Source organism: Schistocerca serialis, chromosome 1 (assembly GCF_023864345.2).
Source record: "Schistocerca serialis cubense isolate TAMUIC-IGC-003099 chromosome 1, iqSchSeri2.2, whole genome shotgun sequence".
In the NCBI taxonomy this organism is placed as follows: domain Eukaryota; kingdom Metazoa; phylum Arthropoda; class Insecta; order Orthoptera; family Acrididae; genus Schistocerca; species Schistocerca serialis.
Genome location: NC_064638.1, coordinates 790,589,835 through 790,607,061, shown reverse-complemented (window position 1 = coordinate 790,607,061; position 17,227 = coordinate 790,589,835). Strand labels below are relative to the sequence as shown.

The 17,227-nt window shown below is 42.9% G+C and overlaps 1 protein-coding gene across 1 annotated transcript in view; it reads right to left on the bottom strand.

Annotated features, from left to right (window-relative positions):
- Nucleotides 1-17,227, bottom strand: part of LOC126483690 (xenotropic and polytropic retrovirus receptor 1) — a 111,449-nt gene that overhangs the window by 59,761 nt on the left and 34,461 nt on the right. Inside the window, exon 5 of the mRNA XM_050106778.1 lies at nucleotides 4,843-5,210. Coding sequence (XP_049962735.1) covers nucleotides 4,843-5,210 — 368 coding nt within the window. The remainder of the gene's footprint in view (nucleotides 1-4,842; nucleotides 5,211-17,227) is intronic.

The window sequence follows — 17,227 nt, the reverse complement described above, 5'->3', positions numbered from 1 at the left end:
TGCCCACAGACCCCACCCATAGAGTGTAAGGAGGATCTGATGGTGCCCAGCTGTGTCATGGCCCTTACAAAGATCAAAGGAAAATGCAACAAGATGGCAGCACTGATAAAAGGCCTGAAAAACTGCGGTTTCCAACTGATGCAGATGATCAATTGAAAACCATCCCTCCTGAAAGCCACACTGGTAAGGAGATAAAAGCTACTGGGATTCAGGGACCCAACTGAGCCAACAAGCCACCATCTGTTCTATAAACTTGCAGGGGACATTGGTCAGGCAGACTGGCTGGTAACTATCAAGGGACGATGGATCCTTGCCAGGCTTAAAGACAGGAACCATAATACTGTCTTTGCATTGAGAGGGGAAAACGCCTCAGAGCCAAATACGGTTCAACACCTGGGTGAGATACTGGCATTGTGGAGGATTGAAGTATTGGAGCAATTGGTTAGGGATGAAATCAGGGCCAGGAGCTGAATCCTAGGAGAAACAGGGAGCCAGGAGAAGCTACCATTCAGTAAGACATTCATTGTAGGATCTTGACAGACATGGGATACAAAACAAGTGGTAAGCTTCAGCCTGCTGCTTCCAGAGGTTGAAGGCTGCTGGATAGGAGGCTGATATTGATGCCATCACAAAACGGGTCAGGAGATATTCTGTGAGAATTGATGGATCTGTACAAAGGCCACATGGAAGGGCAAGCCCCAGAACGGAAGACTGCCACTGGCAACCTTGGAGGCTGCAGAGTGTAGCCCACACCCTTGATGAAGGGACAGAAAAAGCTAGAGAGGAGACAAGACACACTGAAGACACGCATTTGCTGTGTTTGATTAAGTAACAGGCTTTGGCATGAAGACATATAAAGGTAATAAGACTGGCAGAGAACAGTTTCAGCTTAAGATGTTGCAAAGCGCAATGACAATCACGAATAGCAGTGGCAATCACCGTGCTCCACCACAGAACTGGCTGATGGAAAATGGGGCCTGTCAAGCAGGTAACGGCAATACCGGCAGTGAGGATTGTCTTACCAAATAGACCACAGATGACTTAATCAATACAACCTGACAAAGAAGGTGGAAAAATGACCTGGAGGTATATACAGACCAATCATATAACAAGGGCATCGGGAGGTGGGAAGGGAATTCAACAATCAACAGGAAGTGGTTACCATGACAGAGGTCATTGTGTGGTAACCAGTGTAAGGAAGGAGGAAAGACGGGGGGGGGGGGGGGGGGGGGGGGGGGGGGGGGAGTAAAAGATCAACGGCGGAGAAAGTGCCACATGCAGCACAAAAATGAGTAGGGGAACCATCATTTAGAAGACATTGGTCATGGTCCGCAAGAATTTGGTGAATGAGCCTCTGACTAGATGAAAAGCACTACCCCATAAAGGGTGATGGGCATTAAAGTCCCCCAAGGAGGAGGAAATGGGGGGGGGGGGAGTTGCTGAAGGCAGACAGGTAGTGTAGCAGTATAGCAGATGTAGGTGGCCTGTCAGGAGAGGGAGAGGGAGATTGCAAACCATGACCACAGAGCCCAAGTGGACCCCAATGGCCACAGCTTCCAATAGGGTACAATGTGGGTCCATGTACTAACAATATCTGTACAGACCAACGTGCAGACACCACCAGAAGCCCTCTAAGGACTGACCTGGTTCCTACAGAAAGCATAGAATCAACAAAAGATCAGTGAGTGAGCATCATTAAAATAAGATTCCTGGAGAATGATACAAGCTGCTAACTAAAAGGCAATAAAGGATTGCAACTTTGGGAGATAACGGTAGTATCTGTCATGGTGCCATTGAATAAGAATACAGGTGGTATCCAAATGGGAGGCAAATGGGCTGGAGATAATCATGCCACCAGGTCACCACACATCACCAATGAGGACAGAATGTCAGACTCAGGTTGTGAGACGGGAGGTCGCACCTCCGGGGAGGGGTCTTGTCCTTGGATTATTACTACTACTACTACTACTACTACTACTACTACTACTACTACTTCTCCTCCTCCTCCTCCTCCTCCTCCTCTTTCATAGTATGAGGAGGGCAGGGCACATAGGAAGAGCAGGCTTCTGAAAGATCCAGAACCAAAAGAGAGCAGGTTACCTTGGGGCACACAGACTGTTTGTGCAGCAGCCAAGTTGTGGCAGTTGGCCTCTGGCCGAGCCCCATCACCAGCTGGAGCCAAATATGGCAGAGGGTGGGGGGAGGGGGGAGGGGGAGCAGCACCTGCATGGGAGGGCATGGGAATCACTGGGGTGGGGGAGAGGAGAGGGGGCCAGGACTGGGATAAAGAAGAGAGAGGAGGGGGAAAGGATGAAACAGAGGCAAAAGTAGAAGTCATCACCAAAGGAATAAGCTGGTCAAATTTCTGATGAGCCTCAGTGTAAGACAGACGATCCAGGGACTTATACTCTTGCATTTTCTTTTCTTTCTTATAAACTGGGCAATCTGGTGAGAATGGAGAGAGATGGTCTAGACAATTAACACACACAGGTGGTGAAACATGGAGGCTTCCCTCACATAGTGCGTGTCCACAGTCACCACACAGAGTGTCCGTAGTACATCGGGAAGAAGTGGAAAAAATGCAAGCACTGAAGGCAACTCATGGGTGGTGGGACATACAGCTTCACATCACACCGATAACATGTAACCTTGATCTTCTCTAGGAGGAGATCACAAACACAAAGAGCTGCAACAGGGTGGCAGAAGTAGTTTTGATGTACACAGACCCGACTGCATCTTACTGAGAGATTCCACGTTTTTGTCAAACTTGTCTTCAATGTTTTCCACAGAAAATAATGGCTTTGAGGCGGTGAATTTGTCCCCAACATCCTAGTACAGATCAGGTAGCGGAGGAAGTGTTTCACCCAATGCCGGCAAGCCTGGCCATTATCCCAGACAGTAGCCAGGGAAGGGAAGGCTACAGGATCATAAGAAGCAGCATTCCATAATCCAAAGAGTTAGCTGTAGAAGAACAGCTAGACTTTTGAAGCTTGATACATTTCATACAGCAAGCACCCACCCTGATACCACCCACTCCAATCAGGGGTTCTCCCTATGGGTGCCACCCAGCCACAGCAATAGCTGTCTGGCACAGTGGCCATTTCCGGGAATTCCAATGCTCCATAATGACAAGCAACCACTTCTAGGCATACATGGGGAGGCAACAGCCCTGGTATCAGAAGCGTGATCCCTGTGCTGACAGGGAACTCAGTCAGATGGGTACGTAGCAACAGCCCCAACACACAACTGGTCACACATGCTGGTGACCTGGTGGGGCTGAGAGGAGTTACGGTGGGGAAGAAAGAGGGAAAGGAAGAGGAGAGAGAAATCTAGACCATAGGTGCTAGGCAGGGAGTTTTTCCCCAAATGTCTCACACTATGGCAAGAAAGTTTAGTGGAGGTGAAACCCCAAAGGGGGATCAAAAATGCCAAAAAGGAAGGATGAAAGAGAAAAGTCAAAGGGGGGGGGGGGGGACCACAAGGAGTACAAGAAACCAGGTGGCTAGCCAGATCGACATATGTAAGAACACGGGAGGGGGGGGGGGGGGGAAGCAGGGAGCAGCAGGGAAGGAGTGAGGATGCGGTGAGAGGGGCACAGTGAAGAAAATGCAGCCTGTAAAGAAATGATGGAATAGCTCGGAGCACCGAGGGCGCCACACATCAGGAACTCTCAAAAAATTCATGAGCCCCTTGGGGAGCATAATCATGGAGACTGAGGCCAGAAGAATTATGGGAATGAAGGATGTGCTGCAGGATGTCTCCCACCTATGTAATGCAGAAAAGCTAGTGCTGGGGGGGAAGGACCCAAATGGCACAAGTTGTAAAGCAGTCATCAAAATTGAGTATGTTGCTTATGCTTCCATGTCATCACCACTGAATCCCTCATGAACTCCCTGGCTCATGTGCTTGTATGTTGCATTCCTATCCACACACATGCTGCCTCCCTCTCTTGAAATCCTATCCCACACACCAGCTACATCTTTCCTAGCTGCCAGCTACCCCTTCCTAACTCCTCCACCCACTTCATGCCTCTCTCTCTCTCTCTCTCTCTCTCTCTCTCTCTCTCTCTCTCTCTCTCCCTCCCCCTCTCTCTGTCTACCAACACCATCCAACAAAACTTCTCACCCCAACAAAACTTTACCACGCCCCTTCAAACATATTTGCAACTGGGATACTCTCTGCCCCACAAACAGCCCACTTGGCTCTTACCTGAAAGGATCCTGACTATAGACTCTCCCTTTAGGGGTAGAGAATGGGGAAAACACCACTTCACAAAACTTGATTGGCTGATAATGTTCAAATCACACTGTCCAATTACAATATTATTGCTCAATGTACAACAAATGCCTGTTCAGCAAGTCCGAATAAACTTTTGTCTGTAATGCATTAACTAAATTACAGTTTACTTAAATAGTGTAGTACATCTTATGAAATACCAAAATCAAACCATCTAAAATAAAATAAAACAATTACAGAAGCAAATGTGAAAAAAATGGTGCAAATGGTTCTAAGCACTAAGGGACTTGACATTTGAGGTCATCAGTCCCCTAGACTTAGAACTATTTAAACCTAACTAACCTAAGGACATCACACACATCCATGCCCGAGGCAGGATTCGAACCTGCGACCATAGCAGCAGCGCGGTTCCAGACTGAAGCGCCTAGGACCGCTCAGCCACAGCAGCCGGCAAATGTGAAAAAAACAAAGCAATTTTTTACTACAAAAACAGCTTTCAGCAATGATAATCCTTTACTCAAACATAAATATGTTAGCACTACATTAACTCAATCACTACAGAACACTAATGCACGAGTCTAAGTGGTAAGAGAAAATGTACCATACCAGCACCCTAATAGCCCAGAACCGTGCTTCATGACGAAAAATCTTCATTGGGTTGAATGTGAACAGTACCATCAGTATTATGAGCATGAGTGGGCAAGCATATGGTGGAATGCCAAGAGCAGAGCTGTACAAGAAACTCAGTACACTCAGTGTCCAAACAACTCCAAATATTGCTGCCATTTCCATAATATGCTGTTCTGACAAGTGATTTCTTGGATCCAATTCAAAAATCAGCACATGGTTTACACCAGATGATCTCCAACCATATACATTCACGCCCATCAAGAAAAGAAATTCAACAATTAAAAATGGACCCCGATAAAGTCGACATACAATGCGCCAGTCATCCCTCGGTTTGTGAAAGATACCTACATGTCAACAAAAAGAAAAAGAAAACACAAAGTTGTTAGTTATACATGTATGCATTCATTTGCTTTATGAAGAAGAGAGAGATGTTTTAATTATAATTTTTCTTATTAAATCAGGTATCTGTTTGCAGCTATGTGATGACATAAATTACTTAATACCACGACATAGAAAACTGTACCTACATACACCCCATCCACATCTACAAGTGCGCACACACGCACGCGCGAGCACACACACAATATTAAAATACACAGAAGAGTATCAACACAAATTGTAATGAACAAAGCTACTAATAATTAATATTAGTTGAAAAAGAAGTATCATCAAATGTCACATGGCTCTCAGCCAGAAACATGCCTTTCGACTTAACACCACTTCAGCAACATGTTTGTCAATTTAGAAGCTTATTTATCACATAGTCTCTTATGTCAGCAGCTAATTATTGCACAGCTGAATAACATACTAAAATTAAGAAGTTGAAGCAACCAGATCAATAACTTTCAAGACTCACGATTATCTCAGTCATTATACAGGCATTTATAGCAGACATGCAGGAAACATACGTGCAACATCCTTACAGTGTAGCACAGCCAAAGAGGAGCTTTAATGTGCTGACCCATCACAAATAACATGAAATTCATTCTAGAGAGGTCACAGAACCTGCTTGGCAGCAAGGTCCTCACCAGGGCTGGTGTCAACATCTCAATCTCTCTGGTAGGGACACAAAATAGCGCTAGTTATCTGACTGATTCCAACTTAAGTACATCACTGTCATCTATTTGCAACCCACTAAGGATTGTGCCTTCCAGAAATGATCTGATTTCAGTTATAGTGACATCAACTTTGTGTTGAGAGATTTTAACTTCTACGGTATGGCCTGGACTACTAGGAGACAACAACAATAAAACTGCACTTGGGCCATAGACAGAATCATAGATTTCTACTTAATCCATGACAGTACGCTGCCATTTTGTTATTGTTATGATCTTCAGTCTGATGACTGGCTTGATACAATTCTTTACAGAAGTCTATCCTGGAGAAGCCTCCATCTTTGCATTATTACTGGAACCTCCACCCATTCTAAACTGATTACTCCAGTCAAGCCCTCATCATTACTCCACAGTCACCCCCCCCCCCCCCCAATCCCTCCCTCCTCCCCTGACCTCCCCTGACACACTTCCCTCATCTGGTACTGCAAGCTCAATGTGAAAAGTGTGTGGACTATCGCTCATACAAAGCATATCACACATCATCTGTGGTGTCAGTTCTGTGGTGAAGCCAGTGCCAGTCCCATTCATAATGAGGCTTAGTTTCAGAAAAGCCAGCTGGACGTCCTTCAGTTATGACCTACACACAATTATAGTAAATGATACCTAAGGAATATGATAACTTTACTGACCAAACCAGTGCTGTTGTGAAGCTGTCATTCCTTGGACCAAATTGTATGAGAGTTCTATTTTGTTGAAAATTGACAAGGTGAGACCATGGTTGTGTAAAATACAGGTTAATTCACACAATAAAATAAAACAGCACCAAGCAACAGTTAACAATGCTATTTATTAGGTTTCGAACTGACAGGTTCATCATCAGATGGCTGCTGACATTTTATGTTACACCATGCTGTACACTTAATGTCTGCTGCTTTTTGTTGTTACAAAAGCTTCCTGGAATGGTTGTGCTATTGGAAATCTTATGCCATTTTATTGCACTAGTGACTGCCATACGCAAAGATATGCAAAGAAAGATTTAATACTTCCTGAACTTTGAAGAGACAGAAACTGCAGAGTACAAACACACACACACACACACACACACACACACACACACACACACACACACACACACAAAAGGATTTCAGCCACATTGATTACACTCCCACTTAGCTGCTTTCTGAAACACTGCTTCACATTTTCAAGACTGAAATAATGCACCCACATTTAGTAAGTCATACGTGGTGACCAATGGAGTTCAGAAGGAGTTCTGTTATTGAGGAGCTGCAATATGATCCCATAATATGTACCAGAATGTAAGTGCAGATCATAAGTCATGTGATTCTATTGTTCAGAACTGACTGACCAAAAATTACTATTGTGTTGTTATATATACGAGATTATTATTTTGCCCACTAACCCACATAATGTGTGGTTCTTAGTACGAATATGACACACATGGGTATGAAAGAACCAATGTCATATTAACCTTTTAAGTGGGCATGACGGATATATCCATCCATGCTCTGCTATTGCACAGTGCGTTTGACAGATATATCCGTCCACTGCGTTCTGTGGCCAGTAGCTAGTGGGAATGACGAGTTATCGGCCTGCCGTTGAAACTGTGGTATTAGTTGAGCTTCGTCCACTAGATGGCAGCTCTTGTCATGCAACACAGCGTGTTCTAGGCTAGTTATAACATTGTCCACTCGAGCGTGCGTCAAGAAAATGCGTCCTGTGAAGAAGCCGCAAAAGCGCGCCTTTTTCGTCTGTGTTTACCACAGCGTTAGTGAGTTATCTTTTGCAATGGCGAAAAGAAGTCGTTTATCAGATTCGGAGATTGAGAAGCTGCTTTTAGAAAGTGACGATAATTTCAGTGACAGTTCTGAAAGTTTTCAAGATACAGATGTTGAGGCTAGTGAAAGTGACTTCGATTCAGAAACATCTGACGACGCGACACTACTGCAGCAGACAGTACCTAGTGAATTTGTGCATGCTAGTTCAGTTCGTATTCAATATTTGTTCAGTGGTAATAGTGGTACAGTTGTGCCTCTAAAACAAAATGATGTGATGAGTTGTTTTATGTGTTTTGTGGATGATGCTTTGTGCACAATGATAGCTGAACAGACAACTTATATGCAGAACACTTCATAGCTTCTCATCCCAATTTAGCAGCACACTCCAGGGTTCACAGTTGGCAGAATACTACACACGATGAGGTAAAAACACTTATTGGAACGCTTGTACTTCAAGGAATTCTTCACAAACCAGACCACAAAATGTACTTTTCAAAGAGGGAATCAGCTGACACACCTTTCTTCAGGAAAGTGATGAGTGAAAAGCGGTTTCATCTTCTATTGAAATTCCTCCACTTTGCTGACAATACCTCATATGATCCACTAGGCACTATCAGCAGAAAACTATTCAAAATTCACCCCATTATGGAGCATCTGCGGCGTAAATTCAGATCAGTGTACATGCCAGAAAGGAACATCACCATTGACAAATCGTTGTTCTGGAAAGGACGGCTTGGATGGAAGCAATATATTCCATCAAAGCGTAGCAGATTTGGCATCAAATTGTACGAACTCTGTGAAAGCAGTTCTGGGTATGTATGGGACTTTATTGTTTACACTGGAAAGGACACTAATTATGGTGGCCACTATCCAGACGAAAAAATAACCTCTCAAATTTTTTTGGAGCTTGCACATGATCTACTCGGAAAAGGCCAGTGTATTTATCTTGACAACTGGTACACCAGTACAGATTTAGTGGACAAACTAACCAGCAATAACACCGATGTTGTCGGCACATTGCGGCAAGACAGGAAGGGGTTCCCTGACTTCGTAAAAAAAAGGAAAAACTGAAGAAAGGGGAGTACATAACAGGGTACAAAGGCAAGCAGATGGTAATGAAATGGAAAGACAAAGGAGACATTGTTATGGTCAGCACCTTCCATGACGATACATTTGTAAATGCAAACTCGAAGAAGGGAATCGTTCAAAAGCCACAAGTTGTCGTTGACTACAACAAGAATATGGGGGGCGTGGATAGGTGCGATTCTCAGTTACAAAGCTACCAGATGGCCAGAAGCAGGCTGAAAAAATACTATCAGAAGCTTTTCCGCCACTTGTTGGACACTGCATGCTACAATGCATACATTCTGTACAAGAAGCATGGTGGCGAACAAAGTAGATTGAGCTTCCTGATTAGTCTTGGTGAACAGTTGACCATATCTTCACCACATCAAGGGACATCAGTAGGACACCCACTTCGAACACCAAAAGCAACACGCCTTACAGCCAGGCATTTACAGACCTTCTGCCACCCACAACGAAGAAAAGACCAACAAGGAGGTGTGTGGTGTGTATGAGAAAAGGTCTTTGCAAAGAGACTTCACAATGGTGCGCAGAATGCGAAGTTTCCTTGGGTGCAGCACCTTGTTTTAAAATGTTTCACACTGAAAACGATATGTAATATTGTGAAAATACAGTTTTGTTAACTTCTGCAATATATTTTATTCATTTCCACCCAATATCAATTTAAATTCAACAATGAAAACGCGAAGGAAAACATGAGAACAGTGCGCAGCACCACCGCGAACAGGCGCACTGGTGTATATTGCCCACTGTGGAAGAAGCGCGCGCGCGAACTACCCACTTAACAGGTTAAAAGAGAGCAATAATATGAAAGGGGATGCTAAGTAGGAACTGTGGAAACACAAAACTGAAAAGCAATTATAATGTTTTAGTAAAAATATGGCATCCCAGAACATCGTCCAATTACATTCAATACTGGTCCTCCTAGCTATTCCAACAACAACATGTAGACGGTAAGTACTTTCTGTGTTCAAAATAATGCTCATATAAAAACGTAAATGTCATGTGATGAGGGCCTCCTATCGGGCAGACCTTTCACCGGACGCAAGTCTTTCAATTTGACACTACTTTGGCGACTTGTGCGTCAATGGGGATGAAATGATGTTTATTAGGACAACACAACACCCAGTCCCTGAGCAGAGAAAATCTCCAACCCAGTTGGGAATCGAACCTGGGCCCTTAGGATTGACATTCTGTCATGCTGACCACTCAGCTACCGGGGTTGGACAATCCTCATATGATTGCTCTTTACTAAAAATGCCATAAAATAAAGCTCCAGAACCACAGGAAAGTGGGGAAATGATAGTGGTATTTTAAGATCCTCCACATTACACGATATGGTGGTTTACAAAGTTAACATTAACCAAAACGGCCTTGCTGTGCTGGTACTGCAAACGGCTGAAAGCAAGGGGAAACTACAGCCGTAATTTCTCCCGAGGACATGCAGCTTTACTGTATGATTAAATGATGATGGCGTCCTCTTGGGTAAAATATTCCGGAGGTAAAATAGTCCCCCATTCGGATCTCTGGGCGGGGACTACTCAAGAGGACGTAGTTATCAGGAGAAAGAAAACTGGCATTCTACGGATCGGAGCGTGGAATGTCAAATCCCTTAATCGGGCAGATAGGTTAGAAAATTTAAAAAGGGAAATGGATAGGTTAAAGTTACATATAGTGAGAATTAGTGAAGTTCGGTGGCAGGAGGAACAAGACTTTTGGTCAGGTGATTACAGGGTTATAAATACCAAATCAAATAGGGGTAATGCAGGAGTAGGTTTAATAATGAATAAAAAAATAGGAGTGTGGGTTAGCTACTACAAACAGCATAGTGAACGCATTATTGTGGCCAAGATAGACACAAAGCCCATGCCTACTACAGTAGTACAAGTTTATATGGCAACTAGCTATGCAGATGATGAAGAAATTGAAGAAATGTATGATGAGATAAAAGAAGTTTTTCAGGTAGTGAAGGAAGACGAAAATTTAAGTCATGGGTGACTGGAATTCGAGAGTAGGAAAAGGGAGAGAAGGAAACATAGTAGGTGAATATGGATTAGGGCTAAGAAATGAAAGAGGAAGCTGACTGGTAGAGTTTTGCACAGAGCATAACTTAATCATAGCTAACACTTGGTTCAAGAATCATGAAAGAAGGTTGTATTCATGGAAGAATCCTGGAGATACTAGAAGGTATCAGATAGATTATATAATGATAAGACAGAGATTAAGGAACCAGGTTTTAAATTGTAAGACATTTCCAGGGGCAGATGTGGACTCTGACCACAATCTGTTGGTTATGAACTGTAGATTAAAACTAAAGAAACTGCAAAAAGGTGGGAATTTAAGAAGATGAGACCTGGATAAACTGAAAGAACCAGAGGTTGTACAGAGTTTCAGGGAGAGCATAAGGGAACAATTGACAGGAATGGGGGAAAGAAGTACAGTAGAAGAAGAATGGGTAGCTCTGAGGGATGAAGTAGTGAAGGCAGCAGAGGATCAAGTAGGTAAAAAGACGAGGGCTAGTAGAAATTCTTGGGTAACAGAAGAAATACTGAACTTAATTGACAAAAGGAGAAAATGTAAAAATGCAGTAAACGAAGCAGGCAAAAAGGAATACAGACGTCTCAAAAATGAGATCGACAGGAAGTGCAAAATGGCTAAGCAGGGATGGCTAGAGGACAAATGTAAGGATGTAGAGGCTTATCTTACTAGGGGTAAGATAGATACTGCCTACAGGAAAATTAAAGAGACCTTTGGAGATAAGAGAACCACTTGCATGAATATCAAGAGCTCAGATGGAAATCCAGTTCTAAGCAAAGAAGGGAAAGCGGAAAGGTGGAAGGAATATATACAGGGTCTACACAGGGGCAATGTTCTTGTAGAAAATATTATGGAAATGGAAGAGGATGTAGATGAAGATGAAATGGGAGATATGATACTGCGTGAAGGGTTTGACAGAGCACTGAAAGACCTAAGTCGAAACAAGGCCCCTGGAGTAGACAACACTCCATTAGAACTACTGACAGCCTTGGGAGAGCCAGTCCTGACAAAACTCTACCATCTGGTGAGCAAGATGTATGAGACAGGCGAAATACCCTCAGACTTCAAGAAGAATATAATAATTCCAATCCCAAAGAAAGCAGGTGTTGACAGATGTGAAAATTGCCGAACTGTCAGTTTAATAAGTCACGGCTGCAAAATACTAACGCGAATTCTTTACAGACAAATGGAAAAACTGGTAGAAGCCGACTTCGGCGAAGATCAGTTTGGATTCTGCAGAAATGTTGGAACGCGTGAGGCAATACTGACCCTACAACTTATTTTAGAAGAAATATTAAAGAAAGGCAAACCTACGTTTCTAGCATTTGTAGACTTAGAGAAAGCTTTTGACAATGTTGACTGGAATAGTCTCTTTCAAATTCTAAAGGTGGCAGGGGTAAAATACAGGGAGCGAAAGGCTATTTACAATTTGTACAGAAACCAGATGGCAGTTATAAGAGTCGAGGGGCATGAAAGGGAAGCAGTGGTTGGAAAGGGAGTGAGACAGGGTTGTAACCACTCCCCGATGTTATTCAATCTGTATACTGAGCAAGCAGTAAAGGAAACAAAAGAAAAATTCAGAGTATGTATTAAAATCCATGGCGAAGAGATAAAAACTTTGAAGTTCACCGATGACATTGTAATTCTATCAGAGACAGCAAAGAACTTGGAAGAGCAGTTGAACGGAATGGACAGTGTCTTGAAAGGAGAATATAAGATGAACATCAACAAAAGCAAAACGAGGATAATGGGATGTAGTTTAATTAAGTCGGGTGATGCTGAGGGAATTAGATTAGGAAATGAGACACTTATAGTAGCAAAGGAGTTTTGCTATTTGGGGAGCAAAATAACTGATGATGGTCGAAGTAGAGAAGATATAAAATGTAGACTGGCAATGGCAAGGAAAGCGTTTCTGAAGAAGAGAAATTTGTTAACATCGAGTATAGATTTAAGTGTCAGGAAGTCGTTTCTGAAAGTATTTGTATGGAGTGCAGCCATGTATGGAAGTGAAACATGGACGATAAGTAGTTTGGACAAGAAGAGAATAGAAGCTTTCGAAATGTGGTGCTACAGAAGAATGCTGAAGATTAGATGGGTAGATCACATAACTAATGATGAAGTATTGAATAGAATTGGGGAGAAGAGGAGTATGTGGCACAACTTGACAAAAAGAAGGAACCGATTGGTAGGACATGTTCTGAGGCATCAAGGGATCACAAATTTTGCATTGGAGGGCAGCGTGGAGGGTAAAAATCATAGAGGGAGACCAAAAGATGAATACACTAAGCAGATTCAGAAGGATGTGGGTTGCAGTAAGTACTGGGAGATGAAGAAGCTTGCACAGGATAGGGTAGCATGGAGAGCTGCATCAAACCAGTCTCAGGACTGAAGACCACAATAATAATAATAATAATTTATCATTTCTGGAAGTTCTTGAAATATCTTATGTTTCTAACGTATGTATATTCCAGAATACTGAATGAACAGCATCAAGGAGTTCTGTTCTGTTCTGTCTGAACACTGGTGTTCACAATAAATGTGCTTCCAGTCCTAAGTTTTGTCCTTCACTGATGACTTCCACTTTCGGATCACGATTTGACTCTGGTTACAATGTGATACTGATTGGTGAAAATGCTGGATACTTCGAAACATCTACTTCACCATGACTCTAATTAGGCAATATAAATGCTGTCGCCTACAGGGACATGAACTGAGATATAAGCAGTACATCATCCCCACAGTCCACATATTTGGGAGAGCAGTGAATTCGAAAACAGCAGTACAACAGCTATACATCAGGCACCATCAGTGTTTTCCGAAGACAGCAGTCAGGACAGGATAAAATGGTTGAAAGAATTAGACTGAGTCATCAAATACAACAGGGGGGATGACATGGTGTCTTGGGTAAATGTGTGCTTTTACTTGAATGGCTCAACTCAGCTCAGTAACAGTTCAAGAACAATGAAGAGAAGCTAAACAGCTGGGATAAACTCCAGACTGGACGGACGAAAACATTTGGTGACAATGAGTAGAAAGCCCACCTAGTAGAGGAATAATTGAAAGAAAGGCTCAACATAACAGTCCTACATACAGAATGTTTTTGCCCTACATAACACTGTAAATCTGTATATTACAGAAGCTGATAAAATCTCACACCTGATGACAGGAGTCACAGAAGATGTGCCAAGCTCTTCTAGTAAATGATGCCACAACAACAGAAAAATTCATGAAGTGGCACCAGTGCATCGACGAAATGCAACAGAAGAGAGTTGGACTAAAGATGTATCACTGACTCCAAAATGTAGTCCCCATGACAAATGCAGAAAACCACCTCAACCATGTTTCTCTGACACACAATTGTTGAGAGAGCAATACAGCATTTTGTGGCAAGCACAAATGTTGGACTGAGTAAGCAAGAGATAGCAGTCATAAATGTCGATCTCATAAGGCAGGGCACAATAAAGAATGTTGAATAATGATGTATCATTTATTAGCACCAGTCTCCACCACCAGCTGAACTCACCAGGAAGAACAGTGTCAGCCAACTCAGACTTACATTGCAGCCATCAAACAACAACCAAACATCTGACCAATGTAGGCACACCCAACTCCTCTACTAAGTAAAACACCTCAAAGAAGAACAGATATTTGGAGGACAGAGGAAAACACTGTATGTTTCCACTATAAATGCTTTGGACATGTTGTGTACCACTGAAAAAAAAAGACTCTACACACCAGACATCAAATACAGCAACAGTTCTACTCATACAAGTCAACTGCCATTGTGGCTGTCCAATTTGATTAATGTATTACGTGTCATGCCTGAGCTATTTGGTCAGTGTGAGCAAACATTTGATACAACATAGGACCAGTGGATACAGAAGCAGACTTGGCACAGGAAACAGACTGATGAGAAAATAAGTCATCACACATAGTCATGGTTCCAGCCATAGGTCATGCCGGCCAAGTTGTTGCTGAATCACGGAAGTGGTAACAAGTTAGCCAGATTCATGTGCTTCTCTAAATGAGGGTGGAAGTTGTCATGATTTAGGAAAAACAGTCAGAGAAAGTAGAAAGGAAGACTCCTAGACACAGTACCAGCAGTCAACAGTGGACTTTAAGCAGAGGTTATAGAGAATTGGTGGGAGCAGTTTGCAGTATGTAGCCATCATAGCAGCAATGAGTTAGCTACCAGGAACCATTTCAGCACGGTCAGAGAGTGAGGGCATACCTAGACGCCTGAAGAGCACCTGTGCAGCTTCAATGCTGCTGAGGTGAGAACCATCCACAAGCAATCATTATACAAAGAAGTCTGTATTCCGTTTCAGTTAGTAACTAACTTCGATAAAAGAGTACCAGAAGGACTGCATGTTTGTGTGACAGATAACAGAACAAGAGGAGACTTCACTTGTCTTCATTAGTGAGCTAATACAGGTGGTTCAAATAAAGAGCTGGAATGCGCTGTGGCACAGTACTTGTCTCTGATGAGTCTGAGAAGTTAAAGGAGTAGTTGAGGTATATGTATTCTCTACAGGTAATCAGAAAGAGTCAGGGGACAGCATTTGTCTCTGGATGCTAGGAACCAATATGTTAAAGTAATCAGAACAGTTTGCTGTCATGCAATTGTCACTTGAAGACGTTAAGCCAACGAGTCATAAAGATAAAGTCACCAGTGGTGCAAATATCTATGAAAAGAATTGGCGAATGATTCAAACATCGCCTGTTTAAATACTTCGTAGCCTGACAATAGCCCTCTCTGTTCTCCTTATCTTTCCTAAGTAACTGAGGAAGGCTTTTACTCCCCCTCACTATCTCCAATGTTATGAAGGAGCCAGACCACACGGAGATGTCACTCAATTCCTGTCAGCAACTAACAGGGATGCCACACAGCAGACAATTATAGCTGACGTGTGGGACGAAACCCATTACCATACCCTGGACATGATTGCTCCCCAACATGTTGTAGCTGTTTCTTAGCACAGTACAGAGGTACCAGCCACTTGTTAAGCTGCCAAATACAGAAATGCTAAGTGATGCTAACATTTATGGGCAGGACGGTGGCACAGATGTAAATCTTCTGTGGGTGTCAGTCATCAAGATGTCAAGAAATCTCACCACCACCACCACCACCAATGGCCAACCTGTTGATCATTAGTTGACTCTGGGATTGCCTATTTTGTAATGTCAAATGCTTATCCTTGCCAGCTAAATATGTTCTGTGATATAAGAGTGAGTGTGATGAAGGTTACAAATGGGAAGTACATCCAGCCAACAAGATCGTGTATTGCAAGAATAATTGTCAATTGCAGAACAGAGCCCTCTGAATTTCATGGTTTATCAAAATGTAGTCACAATATTATCCTCAGATGGGACTTCTTGCAGACACCACAAGCAGTCATATACTATGGAAGATCAGAGCTTCAGACTGGTAAAGCTATTTCTACAAGCACGGATAACAAAGATTGCTCTAGGCATTTGTTTGTCACTGAAGACATTGTTATCCCACTGCCATTAAAGAAATGAGTTCCAGTCATCAATATAGATGCTTAGTTAAACTGAGAAGCTTTCATCAATTGCAGAAAGCTATTCAGGCTTACAAAGGAAATCTACATGTCAGTCACAATCATATGCACTGTAGGTGGTCCAGAGTAACTTTGTATCACTAATTGTCACAAGCAGCCACAACTCACTCCCAAAGGGATGTGTATAAGGACAGCCAAACCAGTCCAGGAAGGGCAACGTAAAGCCATTGATGAAGAATTGTACGCCGCTACCACTAGAGGCTACATAGAGGAGGAACTGCCAATAGGATCTAGCCTGACTGATGAACAATATTAGTAAGTGTTAGCCATTTAATGCCAATTTTTGGATGCTTTCATATTGGGAGTGGAGGAAAGGCAGATCAAATGGCCAATGGCAAAACACCCTCTGCACACTGGGGATCACCCACCTATTAGCCACCACTTCTGCAGGGTGACATCAGCTGAACGACGGATAATCCAAAAGGAAGAGAAGAAAATGCTGCAGGATGACATCACTGGACATTCAGAGTGCCCTGGTCCTTGTGAAGAAGAAGAAGAAGAAGAATGGCCCATAGTGTCTCTGCATCAACTACCAATGATTGAACAAAATCTTTTTTTCATGATATCTATCCATTGCTGCACATTGATGACACCTTAGACTGCTTGAGGGCCTCCATGAATTCAAGATTATGCTGTTTTGACTATGTTAACACTCCAGCCACCTTCGAGCATATGATGGACAATCTGCTTCAGCACTTTAAATGGACAATGTATTTTTGCAATCTGGATGAAGCTGAAATTTTCCCAATGACATCCGAAGAAATCAAAGCTGCCTGACAACAATGTTGAATTGTGTTCTGACAGCAGA